Below are 19,867 nucleotides of genomic sequence, written 5' to 3'. Positions count from 1 at the left end.
GTTGCAAACTGTTGAAAACAGAGCTCTCTCTCTCTCTCTCAATGATGGCACATCTACGAAGCAACGCGGTAAGTTTCATTGAGTTGAAACACACCGGGGCCACCGCCGTGTGGCGCAGAATTCAACTTCATTTGACTGCTAACGTGGCACTCAACAGATTTACTTTCACAAGTGAAGCGTTATAGTTTTGCTGTTATGCTCCTCTTGATATGTATGTATATAAAACTTTACCAGAGTTATTATGGGTTTATTTCAGATGTAATGGATATGGAGACTGAAAGCTAAAGAAGAAATGTGGTATGAAAAATCCCACAAGGCAAAGAAGGACATGAGAAAGGAGAGAAAGAAGAGCAGATAAAATGCAAAAACACAAACACCTCTACTGAAAAGTACATGATACAAGTCAATAGGGAATGCATTCAGTGTCAACCGCAGCCTAACGTAGAGTATATGAGAAAACACCCGAATCAAAACACTGCTTTTAGAAAACTGTACTAACGTTGGCTAGCTTTCCTTCAGAATCTGAGACGTGAACTTGAATTGTTATTCAATCAACATATATTCCTTAAAACTGTTTAAAATTTATAAAATGTGTTTGTAAAAACATCAGGAGTTTCTGCATCATGTACAGAAATCCATTTTAGCCTCAGTCTTGCATGCTTGACTCAGACTAAGGTGGTTTACATGCTAAATAAAGCATTGAAATCATAATTTTTAACAGCTAGAATAAATGTTCAGCAAATCCAGTTCGGGTTTGATTTAAGCATTTTATGTTTTGAATTAGTTGATTAAAGAAAATGTACTTCCAACTTCCTGTTATTTTAATTTACAGTAGAGACGTACATACATCTGCAGACTTGAAGTGAAATGAATAGCTGGCATTCCTGCCTAGGAAATTGTTTCCTTTTTAAAAAGTTTCTCCACCTCTCACTCTACCGAAATCTGAGAATTTTACCTCTACTTCTTTCAGTGACAACTTCCACATCAATTTGTGTGTGTGTTTTTTTTTATTATTATTATTTTTAGCCCAAATTGTTTCTGCTTTAGGGTGAATTCACACCAGCCCTGTTTAGTCAGAAATAATTGAACTCAGATAAATACAACCAAAGCACATAATGAGAGTCTGGCATTAGCCAGAGAAGCAGCTTATTATCTTCTACCAAAGACAAAAGAGAAAGGTAAAACTTTATTTAGGGTTAGAGTTAAACTTTAAAAATTATATAGCTGTATGTTATTAAAGCTAAAGTTTGATCATTAATAATTTTATAACTGATTTATGTCAGATCATAATTTTTTGGTTAATGTCAAGTTGCATAACGAAGACATTTTGAATAACTTTGTATTATTATTCATGAAGACTTTCTCATGTTCATGTTCTGTCATGTTTATGACGATGTCATGTCAGTCTTATTCACAACCCGTCATATAAAATGTTAACAAGAGAAATCCTGAAACTGTTCAAATGTGATGCTACTCCATTTTTGTTTATATTTCATGAAGAAGGAAGTTGCGCTCATTTTTTTTCTTTGGAGGTTTTTGTGTCGTTTCCTTCAGTGGTTCTTGGTGCAGCGCCACCACAGGTGAGGTGAACATGTTTTTCAAGTAGTTTGGATCATTTGACACAATGCAATGTGAAAGAGAACCACAGAAGCTGGAAATGTAACAAATGTTGCCACATACAGCCTGCCACACACTGGCCAGTCAGTAAGTGGCGTTCCCTGATTGGAAGACGCTCACTGATCTGGATGAAAGGTCATCTGACTCTGGTCACCAGCTAATTTCTCAGTGCATCTCTAATTATAAGACAGTGTAGCTGTAGATGAATGAGCCTCATTCATAGTGTTTCACTGAATATTGCTTTTATTATTACTTTCTTGCATTCTAGATTGTTACACTTCCTATTTTCAGCAGCTAAACTCAAACAGCTTAAATTAAGAGTAGAGACTCTGCAGAAGACTGAAGATGTCATGAACATAATCACTGCTACACTGGTTGGTTACCCTGGTTCATCACTAATATAACATCGTAAAGCATTTTAATGCTTCATGTTGGTGGTGGATTCGCAGCAACATCCCATCACACAGATTGTATTTCAGATTCTGCATAACAGTCATCTCAGTTCAAATTATGCAGATTTGCTTCCACGCACACTAATACGCTGACGTCTGCCTAACCTGAGCTGATCCTGGCCAAGCTGGCCGTGACCTGTCCCTCTCTCTGCAAAAACACAAAATCTCACCAAGTTTCTTGTTTAGTTTCGGTTGCAAATATTTTAACATAATTTAAATAAGACAAAAATAACTTTTCAGCAAGAGATAGGAGCTTGTTTTAAGTTAATAATTCAAAAGCAGAGCCAGTTCAAGACTTTTTGGGGCCCTGAGCAAATTTTCATTTGGGGCCTCTCATACCAACATGTCAACACCAGATGCTTTATAATTCCTACTCTACTTGATGTAACACCTCTACTATTATTAGCATCATTTGTAGTTAGTTTACATCACACAAGTGTTGCCATTGATTTTATTGATTGATTTTAACCTTATAGCAGTCATAAACTAAAAAAAGAAAAACACTTGAATTTTGAAATTCACATTGGCTTTCAAATGTGGCACATTATTTAAACTGCCTGAAAGTAACATCAGCTGATAAACAATACATTTACAATAAACGACAGGAGCCCTTAACAGGAATTGGTTTTTGCCACATTGTGAAAAAATCTGCCTGTTGCACTTTTTCATTAATATTATTGACTTTAACTCCTGTTTCTTGCTGAAAAGTTACTTAGTTTTGTTTTATTTGAAGTGTACAAAGATTTGCACTGGAAACTAGACCCAAACACTTAGTAAGATTTTGTGTTTTTGCAGTCCTCCTGCCTTTGCTCGGTTTTCAACAGTGTTTGCTGAAAAGAGTGGCCCTCACACATTGCTCTGTTTATTTCTCTCCACCCACCGCCACTCCTCCTTCACACATTTCCTCTCACTCCTCCTACACAACTTTTCCTTTTCACTCATCCTCCCTTTGCTTCCTGCTTCCTTAACGCCACCGCCAAACTTTTTCTCACTGTCCTTTCTCTCCTTTCTTCAATCCTTCTCAACGAATGGATTTCTCCTATAAATCTTTGTCTCTCCTTCCTTCTTTTTTGGTTGTCTTCATTTTTTGGTTGTCTTCATTTTTGGTTCTCCTACTTCATATTTTCTTACCATTTTCTGTCTCTCCTTCTTCCTCACACTTCTGACTTCCTCTCTTCCTTCCTCTCTCCCCCACTTCGGGCCTCTGCCTCCCCAGACTGGGGCTCCTTCCCCCCCAGACCTTTCTACAAGACAGCAGTCCCCACCTCCTGCCCATCCCCTCTCGCACTCTAACCTCTACTCTCTTCTGTATTCTGCTCCCTCTGGCATGGCTGTAGTGTGAGGTAAGTTTTCCGCCTCTTCCCGAATGCAACCCCTCCCTCAAACTCACCTCAACCAACACACACACCCTTCTTCCACTCCTTTATTTTCATTTTTTAAACTGCAGACACCTTTCCATGATTTTAAGAAGCTCTTTTCATCACTACTAAATTCATCGCCATGCTCTGCGTGTAGGGGTGGGCGTTTATCATATTGTGATAAGAATTTTGATTTAGCGCAATAAATTCAGATTAATTGTTTGAAATAGAAATTTCCTGTATTATCAGGATTGTTAGTTTTATTATTTTCTCCACTCTTTCTTCAAAGAGGCTACCAGTTAATTTAAAAAATATGATTAACTGCTCAAAATCAGAAAATATTACCCAGTATTTTTGATCTAGATTCAAGTGCAAATTCCTTAATGCACTTAAAATAAGACCAAACTAACAATTAACAGATATAAAAACTGGCTTTAGGTCAATAATTCAAATTTATTTGAAAAAAGTTACTAGTTTCAGTGGCAGATTATTTCACTTATAACTTGTAAAAAATGTCTTGTTATAAATAAAATAATCTGCCAGTCGATTATTTACCACAATATTAAGGAATTATTGACTTAAACCTGGACCTATATTATGCTAAAAAAGCTACCTGTAAGTTTTTTTTATTTTATTCCAAGTGTACTGAAATATTTGCACCATAAACTAAACCAAAAATACTTGGTAAGTTGTTTTTGCAGCGTACTGTATCATGCAGTTTAGTGATAAAAATTACACTTATTTATGTGAATGGTGTCCTAAAGAAGTGTTTTACACTCAGTTAAATTTTTTGAAAGCATTCAAAAATAAATAAATAGTTTTTATTGTCACTTTTGTAATCACAGTTATACCACAAAATATTGGAATAACTTTAAGCCCATATTGCCCACTCCTACAGTCAGGTAAATTAGCACACGAGACAGGTCAAAGGTCACGCCAATCGCTCACAATGTTCAGGTGAAGGTTTGACTTAAAGCCAGAAAGATCATCCAAACTTTTCTAATGTGGCATGTAGTTGAAATCAACAATATTTATATTTTCCAAATGCCAGAATATTAAAAGAATATGCCAGAAATGTATTTATTATTGCTTTAAAAGTCAGAAGTTTATATGACATGTAAATCTTACAAAGTATCTTTGGTCAAGTTTCTAGTTCAGACATCTTAATACACTGGAAATATAATCAAAGCTAACTTACAAGAAACCTTTTGGTAAGACATAGGAGCTTATTTTAATTCAATAATTCCTTAATATTGATGAGTTCTAGTTCCACTGAGAAATTATTTCACTTATAAAAATATATTTCTCCCATGTTACAAGTGAAATAATCTGCCAGTGGAACTTTATCAATATTAAGAAATTGCTTCTATGTGTCTTTAAAAAGTTATGTTGAGTTAATTTTGTATCATTTCAAGCGTAGTAAGAAACCAGATCAGAAATACTTGGGAAGGTTTTGTGTTTTTGCAGTGTGGAGGTCGGTGGATAAATCCAAAATAACAGTATCAATATGGGATCAATAGCCGTGTGATAATATCAATACTTTAGTTTCAGGTTTCCTCTTGACATTTTATTTTTGCATTGTAGATTTTCAATTCAACCATAAAAAAGATTTTTGCATTGATTTGTCCTCAAATTATAATTTTTTGCACTTTATTTAGAAAACAATTCAAACTAATTTTCTCAGTTTTTTTCTATAGTTTCTATTGACACCTATAAACTTTATCTAAATTCATAATAATTAATAGGAAATAATCTTAAATAATTAATATTGGTATTATTGATGCTATATTTCCATACACCAAGTATCACAAACCTCTACTTTACATACATTTCCTCTCTTTATGGTTTGGGTCCATTTGGACCAAAGTTTTAACTTTCTTGCTGATGTTGCTTCAGTATTTCCACATAATTTATGAAGTGCACCAGTTCCTCCTGCAGCAAAACCCCCACGACATGATGCTGCCACCCCCGTACTTCACAGATGGGATGGTACAAGTGTCCCTTTTTTCCTCCAAATATAACAATTATGTCATTCTTAAGGTTAGCGTCCAATATGGCTGCTAAAAGTCAAATAATAGTCAAAGTTGCAAAGTAACACGTCTGACAGTTTGGATTACAATGAATAAAACGCACACATACTACAACTATACGGGCACTTTTTGATAATATAGTTCTTTTAAAGTTTGAATTCCTAAAATGAAGAGAAAGACAACACCAGAGCTATTAGCCAATCGAGCCAGTTTACCAACTTGCAGAAGGAAAATGTCCTGACAACAGTAAGTGAAAAGGTTTCACAATTTTTAGAGGAATCTGGACTACATTGTTCAAAATCTAAAATACTTAAATTGATCAAACCTGAACTGGATAAATCTACATAAAAACATTCAAAAACAATTTATTAAAATTTTTACTCAATTTGTGAAAACCAACAAAAAAGATGGTTAGTTTTCCCAGGAGTAAAACCAAAATGTTGTCCAGTTCTCGTGAACCCAATTCGTACGTCGTCTCGTGAGCCAGATGTTTCGTCGCCCTCTAGTGTTTATATGTGTGATGTAATCCATCACTGTACCTGTTTGTTTTTGTTTTTGACACTACCTCAGCTCCAAACCAATTTATTTATTTTCCTTTCGATCGGAACATAAACTGGATGCGTACAATACTGTATGTCTGTGCAGCTCAAACATGGACAGTCTGTCCCCTCCTCAAACTAAAACGTCACTTATAAAGCTGAAGATCTCACATCATTGCTCTGAAATAACTTCACATTTCAGTTTCCTGCATGGCTTCATGGATCAACAACGCTCCATCCTTCTCCCTCATAATGACTGTCTGTCTGTCTGACAACATCATCATCATGTCTCTGGGCCAAGAGCTTCATCCTTACACTGCAAAACACAAAATCTCACCAAGAATATTAGTTCTAGTGCAAATATCTTAATACACTTGAAATAAGACAAATGTAGGAGCTTGATTTAAGTCAATTATTCCTTAATATTGATTAAAAAACAAATGCTAGTTATAAGTAGACATGTCCGATCCACTTTTTTCTCTTCCTATACCTGAAGTAAAATAAATAAATAAACTGAATCTCATAAAAATAAAAATAGGTTGAGTACTTTGGTCAAACATGTAAAGATAAACTGCAACAAAGCTTTAAAAAGTAGAATGAAAAATGTTAAATATAATTTAAAATCAATAATAAAGCATGTCGTCGATCAGAGGACGAAGCATAGAATTAGAGAGCTGCCTTTATTAACATTGTCTCCGATACTTGATTTAGACATTTTCTTTATATCGGAACCGGTATCGATATTGGTATCGGATCAGTTCATCTCTAGTCATATAAAAGAAACAAGAAACTTTCAGGGAAAATGTCTTGAATAAGCTCTTATATCTTCCTGAAAAGTTACTCACGAGTTTTTTTTCTTATTTCAAGTGTATAAAAATATTTACTCAAGGAACTAGACCAAAAGGCACTTGGTGAGATTTTGTTTTTACAGTGTAAACCTCCTTGGTTTAAATTCAGAAAATGAAGCGTTCCATTTCTCTCCGAACACACACACCTCACCAGGCATTCCTAACGCTTCCACTCGTCACACACACACACACACACACACACACACACACACACCATCTCCCACCTTCCTTTGCCTTCCTGCCCACCCACCCGCTTCACAGAGACCCCCTGCCTGCCCTGGCTGTTCTCCCGGCTCACTGGCACCGCCCTGCTGGATGGAAGAGGCAATGAACAGGCTAAGCAAGAGCGATCTTCTGCAGCTTTTTAATTTATTTTTTCCTGTTATTTCCAGCGTCTTGCAAAAGTATTAATACTGCTTGAAGTTTGACAGATTTTGTCACAGAACAGCTACAAACTTCAATGCCTTTTATTTGGGTTTCATCAGATCGGCGTTCTTATTTGCTTCATGACTTTAGTCTTACTGTTTGGAGAACATCTGTGAAGATCCATTAAGGTTTGGACTTTGACTGGACTATTATACCATAAATATACTTTCATGCTAATAAGAGTTAAGATATTTGGGATCATGAATCTAAATGAAGATTATAAATATCTATATAGTAGGAATTACTTTATTATTTATTTGTGTTTTAGATTTCTTAATCTGGGATCTGAGTCGAGCAATAAAAAACCCTTGAAAGGAAACAAAAGTTACAAAATGTAGATATCAGTTTCTATTTTGATTTTAAGAAAGTTGTTCTGGTTTTTTTCCCGAAACATTTCCCTTCTTGCCTGGACAAGTACAAACAAAACGTAAAATGTTACTACAATGGAGAAGCCTGATTTCTGTATAAAAGAGAACTGCAAATAATTGGACAGTTGAAGCATAAAATGTGAAAAAGTTACAATGTTGCATCACTTTGTGTTAATCTAATACTGAAAATCCCAATGAAACATTGAAGTTTGTGGCTTTAATGTGTCAAATTGTGAAAAACTTCAGTGGTTTTAATAGTTTATCAAGCTACTGTAGCTTTAAAAGCCTTTCCTGCTCAGGCACTTCTGGTTTTTATTTACTTCTTTTTTTGTTTTTAAACTCTGACCTCAAACACTTTGTGTCAGAGTGAAGCTCTCGTATTCGTGGATCTTCGTCTTGTCTTGACTGTCGTAGCTGCATCATCGTTTTCATGCAGAATCCCAAACTAGCAGTAGGAGTTTTTTGTTTTTTTCGTGTCTGTTCAGTGTTTGAGGTCATGGTTGACTGAAAACCAAAGCATGAGAAATGAAAACGGAGGTGAGAGAAATTTGAAGCTGCATTCAACCATCCATGTGTTTTGCATGTTTGGATCTGTCGAGTGTGAGAATGAGGGGAAGTTGCACCTTGCTTTTACTCTCTCACTAATCTTCACACTCCTTCCTTCTCTCTCTCTCTCTCTCTCTTTTGTTTTATTTTTTTATTTTACTGACTTTATCTCCCTGCAGCACACGCAAACAAAACTACATGATGAGCTTTGCCAGACAGACCGGGATGCGTCACTACTACAGCCGCAAGCGGCGGGCACTGCAGCAGCGTGCCTGAACCCCCCGCTCTCCTCCTGACCGCATTTCGCCCCATTGTGACCCGTCCGCCGGTGGATTCGAGTCGTCCCGCCCATCTTCTGCTCGTTCTCAACAAATCACCTTGGCGTTCTCAACCAAACCCAATAAAACTCATAACGAAGGAATAAGGCGGCCATTTTGGAACGGATGGTCCACGGTTTCTAGTTCTTTTGTAATTGTCGCTGCCATTCCTTTAAATCCTTCGCCGTATCCCTTCTTTTCCTACCACACTGTGAAATTAAAAGATGATTTATCACTGCTGAACTGACCAGCTGATTGGAGAGTAGCCTCCCAGTTCCACTGAGCCGCCTCCGAAGCTGCCAAACCAGTAAGCCAGGAGAAGGGGACACAATGACCATAAAGAAGGAATAACAATGAAGCTTAAAAAAAACTGAAAAAGGAAAAAAAGTAGAGTAACTGTGTTCTTGGTGTTCTGTGTGTTTGTGGGTTAATTTTGTGATAAGTTGACTGTGGTGTTCCGTTTGTTTGTTCGTTTTCTACTAATTCATATGATATTATAGGGGAGGGACTGGGGGATATGCTGGGTTTTGTTTGCCTTCTTATTTTATTTTTGGATCACATGAGCAACGAGCAAAAAGCCTCAACAACAACCAGAGAACGAAGGAAAAGATTTGCACGAAAACTAAAAAAAAAAAAAAAAATTATGGGGAAAAATTTTTTTTGTTTTTTTTTATATATATGTTGGTTTCCGAAAAATACAGATATTTATGGTAAATGGTTCTTCACGTAACCTATTTAAGATGCACTGTGCGTGAAATCTGTACGTTATTTTCCAGTGTTAAGTTATTAGACAGTCGAGTCAGGCTCTCGGACTGCAACATCTCCCCTCTTCCTTCACTTTCCTACGATGGCGAATTGGAGCTGATGTGGATTTTTTTCAAAAGTACTTTTACACCAGAAACACTGAGATTTTCTTGAAAAAATAAGGAAATTTGAAAGTTGTAAATTTGCAAGAAATAACTCAGAATTTTTTAGGCTAATCTCAAATGTTTCTAGAATTTTTTTTTATTTTTTTTTTTAGAAATTTCTGAGCTCAAAAATCTGTGGGAAAAACTCAAATTTTAAGGTCAATTCAGTTTCTGGAAAAATTGTTGAACTTTCTGAGCTTGAAAAAAAAGTCCTAAATATGCAAGAATAAAATCAGAAATATTGACATTAATCTCCAAAGTGTTCTAGGAAAAGCTTGAAATTTCTGAAAAGTTGAACATTTTTAATTTTGGAACTCATAAAATTTCCAAAAGTTGTGAATTTTCTACATTTTGAGATCAATAATTTCCACCTTTCTTATAGAAAATATTGCAAAATTTATCAAAATTTGTTTTTTCTCCCGAATTTTAGGCTTGAGCACGTTTTCTTTTTCTAGAAAATTTCTGAGTTTAATCTCAAATTTTCTGAGTTTAATTTTTACAAATTTATGACTTTTGGTGCTCCAAAATTTCTGACATAGTTTTATGGTGGAAATTTACTCCTTTTTTTCTATCTACATCAACCCTGATTGGCCGTCGTCCTTTCCTGTTTTCTTGTGCTGTTTCCTCTTCTCCCACTTCCTCTCTCTGCTGATTTCTGATACCTGGAGGTGAGGCTCTATTAGTGTCGTTTATGGACGTCTGTGTAACATGGACCCTCTGACCCTCAGTGTAACTCCAGTATAGCAATCTCCTGTATATATATGTATATCCACTATGGGGAGACCCAGCAGCCTTATAAAAGGGAAATAAAGAACTGTCAAACCTCAAACTACATTTTGTCACATTTTTCCTTTCTTAAAAGCCTACATATTATCTACAGTTCAGGACTTGACAAAAACCATCTTTAATTTCTAGAAGCAACAAGTAGCCATTAATCTGATTGAAAGGATGAGGATTTGGGCCACTAAATTTTTTTTTCTCAGAATTCTGACTTGAAACTATTTTTTACTTTTTTTCCCAATTTTTTTCCTCAATTTTCAGAATTTACTTTTTCATTAAATTCTTTCATCCAAATTCTTTTTGCTCAATTTTTTTTCACAATTCTGAACTACAACTACTTTTCTTGTTTTTTTTTCTCACAATTGACAAAAACAAAAATGTTCATAATTTTTTCTCAATTCTTAGAATTCTGACATTTTTACTAGATTCTTTAATCTCGGAATTATTTCTCAGAATTCTGACTTTAAATTATTTTTTTCTCAATTCAATCTCAATGTTGCGGTTAAAGTGGAAAAAAATTATTAATATTTTTTAGCCATTGATATTGCAGGTATGACCTCTCATTTAGGTAGTGCTTTAAAACGTCTTTCACCGCATTATTTAATCTGAAATATTTTATTACAGATCTTGGGATAAAAACATAAATACTCGTTAAAAACATTGTAATAAAAACGTCTCACATTCGCATGGCGCACACTGCAGTTTTCAGACTGCGTGTTCGCCCCTCTACCTCTTATTACTTATTTTACTCACAAACAGGTAATAGCAGAGGCAGCCAGAAGGGTTATAAGAACACGAAACGGTTTGACCTTGACCTCTGAGTTACAGTACGGCCAGTCACAGCAGCTGAAGGTCATGGCGTAGATGGTCCCTCTGAGCCGGATGTCGCTTTGTTTTCCGCAGCTCTTCACCGGAAAGCACCCCCTCGCCGACAGGGCAGTGACGTTTCCATAGCGGCCCAGCGCCTTGAAGCACACCTCGCGAGGAGGACACTCTGTCACAATGAGGTCAAAGGTCATCGCCTCCTCCGTCTTCAGGATGGGGCTGTAATAGCACAGCAGATTCCCACAGAGCAACGAGGGCAGAAGAAGAAGAAAACACAAGATGGCGACGGGCAGCAGCTGCGGATCGTTCTGCCTGGGGATCAAGATGAAGGGAAAACTGGACACACTTATTTTACTGCAACAAATCTAACATGTTGGCACAACTGTAAATAGAAACAAGCCCTGAAATTTTCTAAGTTCCAAAAGTCAAAAAAAAAAAAAATTCAATTTTTTCTGAGGCATCAGGAATCAGGAGAGATGAAACTCAAAATTTCTGAGCTTTTTTCTATCAACTGTTGACTTTTCAAACTCAAATATTTCCTTGAGCAAATTTCTCACTTCTGGAGCTCAGAAATGTTATTTTTGTAGAAAATATCGGAGTTTTTTGGCTGATATCCCCCCTTCTGTCTACTGCCGCCCTGAGACGCCGTCTTAATATTGCGTTGTGGACGATTTAAACGAGATTTCTAAAACATCTCCAAGTTTTGAAAGTTTCTCTCAAGCTTGAGAAACTACGACAGATTGTTAGTACAGCGGTGCATTAGGGTCGTTGTTGATAGGAAAGAATAAGGATTTTTTTTTTTTATTTCTGCCAAAAGACTGAAATTTTTAGGTTGATCTCAAATTTTCAAAAGAAAATCTGAATTGACAACAAATTGGCATAAATTTACTCTTCTGTTTTTTTTCCAACCCAAAATTTAATATGATCTTTGAGCATTATGAAACATTTATTAAACTGGAGGGGAAAAATTTATTTCTGGAACTTTTATTCTGGTACCAAGCTATAAACTAATCTCACTGTATCATTTAACATCTTTTGTTCACATTTTAGTTACTCCTTGCTAATTGAATTTTAAAGAAGTTTATTTATTATGGTGTATTTTTATTGTGTAACTTTAGTGCCTTCCATAGTATTTGTCTTGTGGATTGCCAAACATGTCCTTGTTTTATTTAGAAACTCATATTGTAGTTTTTATCCGGTTGTTTGATTTACTGATTACATTTAATTAAGTTTGAGACCAATTTGTTATAAATTTCACAAAAATCTGGGATTTAAAAAAAAAGCCTAATTTTATTTTATCAGTTGTAAAAAGTTTGAATGAATTTTAATGCAACATCTGTGTTTAAGTTGGATCAGAGGTAAAACACCCAATCTGTCATGTTGGCAGGTTATTGATGTCACTAAAAAGGGGCTTGGTAATCAGCCTTCTGGCACTTCTATGGGAGAATATTAGTGGAATAATATCCAAGTGGAATAGCTGCCTTTCCATTACCAATATGCACAAAACTTTAATATTCCGCTGGTGTCAAAAAACATTTTGCAGTTGTGGCGTTTCCTTTAAATAAGTTAAAAATGAATTTATGGCGCATCAACATCCTGACACTTCCTGTCTTCTTTCCCACTATCTGGTTATCACACAACTTACAATGCAAAAAGTGTTTCTGTTGTTTTGCAACATTGTAGAAACAGCTGGCAGGTTTCCTATTAAGCAAGTTTATTTTTGTAATTCCAAGTTTGTGGAAACCAGAAAAACCCGAGTTGATTTCCCTCTCCATGACTTCAGTCACTTCACTTACCACTACTTTGCTAGCACACCTTTAGCAGGTGTTACCAATTTCACTGTCACACACAGAGTGTTAAAAGTTAGAAAGGAAATGCAGTATAATTTCAGTAAACTTTAAAACTTACCCTGTCATTTCACACAGTTTATCTCCAACCAGCCAAACTTAGTTGAACGTCAATGTTTTCACTCAATGTCTTTAGAGAAAAGATGTCACACCTTTAAGCACACCTGCTTCCAATAAACAAGACAATTGTTTCTTCATCATGATGCTTTATTGACCAGAGGCCACAGTCAGTCAGGAGGATGGATGAACAAGCCAACAGTTTCTCTCTGGGTTAAATGTTGGAAATCCACTAATAACATCAATACTATTTTCACATCAAAGTTAAAGCATGCAAACATGTGATTAAATGTGACTCTGCTTTTGAGAACTAAGGCTTGGTCCACTCAGTCTTCCAACACGCAGTTATAGTTTCATATCAGAAGACGATGCGGTTTGGTTTGAGCAGGGACTCTGGAGCGTCTTCATTAGAGTGGAGATGAGATCATCTGGTCTGGTTTTGAACCAAAGTGATATAATCAGGCTGGTGTTGACCCTCGGTGTAAGGTTGCATTTGTTTCCACAGCAGCAGCTGTGACTGAGGTCGTACTGTTGACCCAGATATCTGACCATTTCCAGCGAGTTGCAGAGTTTGATATCCAAGCAGCCTTGGGAGGACAGAACATGGCGGAAGCCTTCCCATCCCCAGGAACTGGCGCAGCGATGGTTGGGCGGACACTCCGTGTTGATGACTGAGCAGGGTTCGTTTTTGGGCATCAAAGGGCAGAAATTACAGAAAAGGTTCCCCCAGGTGAAAGCAGGAAAGACCAAAGCAAGAAGCAGGAGGGTAGAGGTCAGATGCCAGGCGGAAACATGGACATCCACTCTGATGGAAAGAAAAGACAAAAACTGTCAGAAAATGAATTGATGTTTTTAAGTATCTTTGTATGAATTGAATTCTTACCTGCTTTTTCTTTGGTACCCCATCTTCCTGTGAGTGATAGCCAACTCCTCCAATCAATTTAAATGTTGGGGTTATCAATCACAAACAGGTGTGTTCAATGAGGATCCTCTGCAGTCCTTCAGTGGGAGTTTTTAAAGACATAAAACACTAATTGGTAAGAAATTCTTCAGAATCTTACACAAATCACTTGCTTTACAAAGTTGAAGGGTACAATTCAACCCAACAATAATTTTTTTTTAAATTATGTAATTTTTACATTTGTTTTTTAAACTATTTACGTCAGTTTCATGTTATTTCAGTGACCAAAGCGGATTCGAAAAAGTGCTTCCGGTAGCCATTAAAACAGCAGACTGTTGCTGCTCTTATTTTGAAATGTAACCGGACGTTCTGTTAAGAGAGGCGGAAAGAGAAGATGCTGCTGATGTTAGACCGGCAAACACAAATTGCCGTTATCATATTAATACGTTTCTGAGATCTGGGTTACAGCTCTAAGCTAGCGAAACTAAAATAACAGTAAAATAAAGTCCGATACCATAACAATAAGCTAGCAATATATATATATTTTTTAAAAAATAGAAAAAGTCGGTTTCCACTACACATATCAGGGCGGCATTGCTAGTATTAGCTGCCATTTTGCCGGTGGACACAAATACAGTATAGTAATATTCTATTCATAAAAAATAAACGTTAATATGTCCATCTTACTTATGAAACTTTATCCCCCGAGATCCCACGTCAATAGTCTGTCGATCTGAACAAAAATATCCGGCAGTGCTGAGGCTTTTTCTAGAGTTTGGTTCAGAAAAAGCCTGAACCAAACTAGAGAGTAGGAGGGACGACCGCTCCAAGATGGCCGCCGTGTTTCCTATTCCGAGCAGCCAATGCGGGATCTACTCATGGCTTCCACCACATCTTACTACTGTTGTTGCGTCGAGCGACCACACTGGGGGATAGTTGGTGTTGCTCCCGGTTTCCCAGTGGAAAATGTGTTCCAGTTGGCTTTTCAGACTGGGCGGTCGGAATTTCCCTGTTCAGACTACAACCGGATGGCAGCATTAAAGTCACTACAAATAAGGGGTAGGAAACAAGAAGACAAAAGGCTTCCAAACCAGATTGCACTTCTTAGTTTATTTATGTAAAACGTTTTTAGTCACTACTTTGACTAAAAACAACAAAAATCTGTTTGGTCCCGTAAGAAAAAAAGGACAAAATCAAAACATTTTGAGGCAAAAATCAAGAATGTGGCGCCATCTGATGGCCAATACAGCACATGGATCAATCCAGCAGCAGCAGGCGGGTTGCATTGTTGTCAGTCAGGCCTTCATTTTCCATCAAAGGAGAGCTGTGAGTCCTTGTACAAAAGTTCCTGCAATGAAAAATAAAATTAAAAGTTGGAGTTAATATGCAAATTATAGATTATTAACAGCATGATGCAACTAATTTAAAAATAAGCCTGTCACAATTAGCAATTAATCCCTTAGTCCCATAATGAATTAAAATACATTTCTGATGATTAATAAATGTTTTGAAGGTTAATTTTATTTACAAAAACATCTTAATCCATTTTATTTACAGTTTTGATTGTAATTGTTTTTTAGTTCTGTTTTATTTTTGATTTTTGGTCGAGTTGTATTGTTTTATTTTGGATTTCAGTGTCACTGTTGTAATGTCTCTAAAGACTTTCCAATTATTCGAGGAACTATTTTTGTCATTCTGTTGTTTTGAACTAAAATCTTAGTAAAAACAGGAACTGTTCTTAAAATTAATTCTCTTTTCATGTTGTTAAATATTTTTTCTCTCAGAAATAATATTTTCTGTGGCATAAAAATAATTTTAAATGAGTTAAAATCAAGTTATGATTGAGTCTGTCGCACTAAGGGCATTTTTATTCACAGACGACATAATCCATGTAAGAAGTTTTTATTAGTGTTTTTAGTTGCAATAATATGTTTTCTTACAGCCTCTTCGTCTTTGTCATAATCTCTCCAGTCTTCCTGGTTTTCTCCGGGGTCGTAGGTGTAAACCGGAATCAGTTGGTGGCGCAGCTCATCCAGTCTGAAGAGGAAACAAAAATGAACACAATGGGATGCAAACCTTTCTAAACCAGTCATTTATTTTAGGCAGAAATCAGACTTATTTACTTTATTAAGATGTTGCTTTTTGTTTATAATTGTCCAGTGTACAGAAGAAACGTTTGACCAAAAAGCATAGCTTTTTAAAATTCAAAATCAGAAAGAATATCTCCATTTTGTGCTTTAAAGTCAATGTCTTGATGCAATCTGCTGAGTTTAACTTCTTAAACTAATTTAATGAGCCAAACTTGATTCATTGTTTGATAACTGGGATCATTACAAGTGATCACATTTTGTACGATTGAATTGAAACAACTCATTTGTAAAATTTGTCAAGATGACTTTTTGCGAATGATGTGAATATACACAGCTCAAAAAAAAAGGGAACACTCAAACAACACAATATAACTCCAAGTAAATCAAACTTCTGTGAAATTAAACTGTCCACTTAGAAAGCAACACTAATTGACAATCAATATCACCTGCTGTTGTGCAAATGGAATAGACAACAGGTGGAAATTATTTTCAGATTTATTTCATTTATTCAGATCTAGGATGTGTTATTTGAGTGTTCCCTTTATTTTTTTGAGCAGTGTATAAATAAACTGAGCTGTGCTGTTCATTTTGATGCAAACAAAATTATTTCCCTTAGAAATGATAAATACATAAAACTTCACTCTTCAAAATTCAGTCGATGGAAGTTTTTGGTATTTAATATTTTGCAAATATTGTCAGTTTTTGTAGAATGGTTGCTCAAAAACTTCTGAGTTTGAAAAAGTAAAAGAAGTATTCGACTTTTGGAAATGTTCTGATTTTCAAAAGTCTGAAATTTTAAATATTTGAAATTCAGAAATTTCAATTTTTTCTAGAAAATTTCTGAGATTTAATCTCAAACTTTCTGTTTTGCAAACAAATTTTAAACTGTTGAAATTTAAATTTTCTGTTTTTTTTAATATCTGATTAATCTGAAAATAAGTTTTTTCTAGAAAAGTTTTGATTATTCAAAGTTAGAAATTTCCTTGATTTTTCTAGACATTTTCTGAGATTATTCTCAACATTTCTGTTTTGTTTTTCTAGCAATTTTTCAACTTTTGAAACTCAGAAATATTTTTTGTAGAATATTTCTGAGATGAGTCTTTTGGTGGAAATGTATTATTTTCTTCTTTCCATCTCCTGTGGTCTGAATACAGTTTAGTATAAATGACTTTTTCAGAAATTCACATGTTTTTTTTTTCATTTTTTTGAAGGCCAACCGTATCTCCCGTTACAGAATGACCTTGTGAAACTTGTACAGCTGTGTTTCTGTCCTCTGTGGTTCAGGTGGGGAACTGTAGTTTGCTTATAACTCTGGCCGGCCTGCTGAGGTGACAGCAGCTTGTTACTGTAAGTGAAGTCAACAACCCGCAGGTGCTTTGCAGGCTCAAGCCGATGTTTTGTTTTGTGTTACAGGATCATGCATGTTGCTGGGCTGGTTGTGGTTTTGCGCACACACATCCAGTCTTGTTAACGATCCCAGACGTCGAGCAGCTGAGCAGTTTGTTTTATTTTGCGTTTCGATCCGGAGTTGTTCCTACTAAATACCCGGATGTCGTGAAGCTTCCTGGAACATCACACTGGTGCTGCTGCCTTGGTAAGAGGCTGACATTCATGACTGAAACAAAGCACCACATCAGATTCGTTTATGCCAGCAGCCTACAAATACTGTAGGTAAACATGTCATCATTTTTATGACTTATTCTCACTTTTTAACTTATTATAATTACAAAAACCTGAGACAGTGACGTAAAGACATCCTGCTCAGTTTTAGTTTCGGTTTGAGTTTCGTTCCTTCATGCAGGGCCGACCAAAGCCTTTTTGGGGCCCTAAGCAGGTTTTCATCTGGGGCCCCTAATACCAACATGCCAGCAACACCAGATGCTTCATAATTCCTAGGCTATGTGTGTAATATGCTGACTAGCATTAACGTAATGTGTCATTAGCATATATAAAGTTAAAACTGATTTCTAACCTTACAGGAGCAGCAAACTAAAAGATTTATTTTGAGATACATAGAGTGGTTTATTATTTTAACAATTTTAATGTGACAAAACTTGACAAACACTAAATTTGTGGAAATTAAATGAACAAGTTTGTTATCTTAAATCTTCAACATATTGACCTATTTTTTTCTGTAACAAGTCTATTAATAATACATTTTACATAATAGCATTTTAGCTGATATTGTTCTGTCTTATGTTAAATATATAATCACTAAGCAGCCGCTTAACTCGCAGACTTTTGTTGTACATCTCATTTACCTTGATCTCCTTTTCAAGTAGAAAACCTGAAAGAGAAATTTGCACAATATCATTTCTGTAGTTATTTTATTTGCTTTAAAGTTTATGAAGTAGTAGACAGACTCTTACCACTGCCACTATGCAGCTACTCATTGCGAGTACAACAAGAGGCAAGAGGGCGAAGTAACTCGGGACTTCAGGTTTTCTGTTTGGAGTCGAGCTGAAGGAGGTCGTTTGGTTCAGATTCATTTCTCTTTTTTTCTTGTTGCTTTTTTAGGAAAGTCTCTGTTGACACATTCGGGTGAAAACTGCTGCAATTCCCAGAAATAAAAGGTTGTCAAGACAAATCCCAGAGTTCATAACTAGTCCTGCAAAGGAGCACACTGTAAAACATAACTCGTTCTCCTTACTTAAAGAATATATAGTCGCATTCCTAAAATAACAGCTAATCAGTTTTGCTCATGTAATCTTTTATTATTATTTTATTATCTTAGGAAGGAAAACTCACCTCAATTGTTTTTAGTTTTCATTAACTAATTGAGTAAAGTTAAACTGCGATGTTGGTGAGTGTAATTTGAGTTGACTAAATAAATCCAAGTCTGTTGTAATTACTTATTTTTTGTATTTGTAAATAAAGCACAAAACTTTCTGATGGAACATTTTAACTAGAAACTACTGAGAAAAATAAAGTTTCTTGAATAAAATGACTTTTTATCTGGTTCTCAAACTTTTACTGAAAAAATAGAAAGTAGTGATATTTTTGCTCATTTTTTCCAGTAAAAGCAAAACACAATCGTGAAATAAGAAGTGGCTTAATTAGCTGCTGCTGTTGGTGGAGCAATGCATTGTGGGATACCTTGCTGCCTTCCACATGACTTCAAAATAACTAAATTCATTTTTAAAACGTGTTCATCTCAAAAAGCCCTCAACTTAAGTCAACTTAATTTATTCCATAAAAGGAAACATTTGCAATTCACTACACTGAATCTTAGCAAGTACTTTTATGTCCAGTTTCTGGTCCAGATATCAGAGTAAATTTGAAATTAGACAAAAATAACTTATAAGTAACGTTTCAGCAAGAAATATGAGCTTGTCTCAAGTAAATGTTTTCTTGATAATGATGGAAAAAGTTTCAGTTCCAGATTATTTAATTAAAACAAGCAGAAAATGGTAAATAATCTGCCAGTGGAACTGATACTAAAAGCAATATCAAGGACTTAAAATAACCTCTGAATTTTTTCTGAAAAGTTACTCATATTTAAGTTTTGTCTCATTTTAAGTGTACTAAGACATACTTGGTAAGGTTTTGTGTTTTTGCAGTGCATACACTCAAAAACATTGAGTTATGTTCATCCATCTGTTCCAGTTGAACATAAAGTTCCGGTTCTCACAGTGTGCGCCGCAGATGATCCCTCAAAGAAGATGACTTGAGAAGAAAACTGCAGACTCACCGTGTTGTGAGCTCCAGCTAGCTGCAGACGCAGTCACCCATCTTCCTCCTTCTCCTCTCCTTCAGTGTTGCTCTCCTCCAGAACCAGACGCTCATTCTGCAACCTGCTCTCCCACATTCCTGAACGAGGAGTGGGACAGAAGCTAAAATTAGCACATTTTAAGGCACGAAACCTCCTTTCGGCATTAAATCCAGACTATTAGTGATGGGTGAAAGTATTTTATAGACTGTAGGATTCAGAAGTTTGAGTTGTTTTGAGTGGAAATGG

At 35.8% G+C, this 19,867-nt stretch overlaps 4 protein-coding genes across 8 annotated transcripts in view; 1 reads left to right on the top strand and 3 right to left on the bottom strand.

Moving 5' to 3' along the window:
* The window catches only part of reln (reelin), a 132,682-nt gene extending 122,444 nt beyond the window's left edge, over positions 1-10,238 (top strand). For 2 of the 4 annotated variants that reach the window (XM_055059474.1, XM_055059423.1), the window contains exons 64-65: positions 3,286-3,412; positions 8,364-8,460. In XM_055059474.1, coding sequence (XP_054915449.1) covers positions 3,286-3,406 — 121 coding nt within the window. In that variant the 3' untranslated portion in view covers positions 3,407-3,412; positions 8,364-8,460. Of the gene's footprint in view, positions 1-3,285; positions 3,413-8,363 lie in introns of all 4 variants that reach the window. The other 2 variants (XM_055059626.1, XM_055059546.1) reach the window with 1 other exon arrangement.
* A 700-nt stretch (positions 10,239-10,938) lies between these two features.
* On the bottom strand, positions 10,939-12,930 carry LOC129363022 (protein Bouncer-like). Its single transcript, XM_055034921.1, has 2 exons — positions 12,923-12,930; positions 10,939-11,326 (listed from the first exon to the last, which is right to left on the bottom strand). The coding sequence occupies exons 1-2, from the start codon at positions 12,928-12,930 to the stop codon at positions 10,939-10,941; spliced, it is 396 nt and encodes a 131-aa protein (XP_054890896.1).
* A 72-nt stretch (positions 12,931-13,002) lies between these two features.
* On the bottom strand, positions 13,003-14,654 carry LOC129360696 (protein Bouncer-like). Its single transcript, XM_055031059.1, has 3 exons — positions 14,507-14,654; positions 13,802-13,917; positions 13,003-13,723 (listed from the first exon to the last, which is right to left on the bottom strand). The coding sequence occupies exons 2-3, from the start codon at positions 13,822-13,824 to the stop codon at positions 13,264-13,266; spliced, it is 483 nt and encodes a 160-aa protein (XP_054887034.1). The 5' UTR covers positions 13,825-13,917; positions 14,507-14,654; the 3' UTR covers positions 13,003-13,263.
* A 255-nt stretch (positions 14,655-14,909) lies between these two features.
* Positions 14,910-19,855, bottom strand: LOC129360702 (uncharacterized protein C3orf18 homolog). 2 transcript variants are annotated; one of them, XM_055031072.1, is made up of 5 exons: positions 19,601-19,855; positions 18,279-18,460; positions 18,171-18,196; positions 15,760-15,856; positions 14,910-15,167 (listed from the first exon to the last, which is right to left on the bottom strand). In XM_055031072.1, the coding sequence occupies exons 2-5, from the start codon at positions 18,396-18,398 to the stop codon at positions 15,123-15,125; spliced, it is 288 nt and encodes a 95-aa protein (XP_054887047.1). In that variant the 5' UTR covers positions 18,399-18,460; positions 19,601-19,855; the 3' UTR covers positions 14,910-15,122. The 2 variants fall into 2 exon arrangements, with proteins under 2 accessions (XP_054887047.1, XP_054887057.1); XM_055031082.1 differs by having other exon boundaries at positions 18,279-18,457.
* Positions 19,856-19,867: the final 12 nt, after the last annotated feature.

This window comes from Poeciliopsis prolifica, unplaced genomic scaffold (genome assembly GCF_027474105.1).
Source record: "Poeciliopsis prolifica strain line A6 unplaced genomic scaffold, Auburn_PproV2 SCAFFOLD001, whole genome shotgun sequence".
Classification (NCBI taxonomy): domain Eukaryota; kingdom Metazoa; phylum Chordata; class Actinopteri; order Cyprinodontiformes; family Poeciliidae; genus Poeciliopsis; species Poeciliopsis prolifica.
Note: the sequence above shows the minus strand (reverse complement) of the source record. Positions and strands in the feature narration are given on the sequence as shown.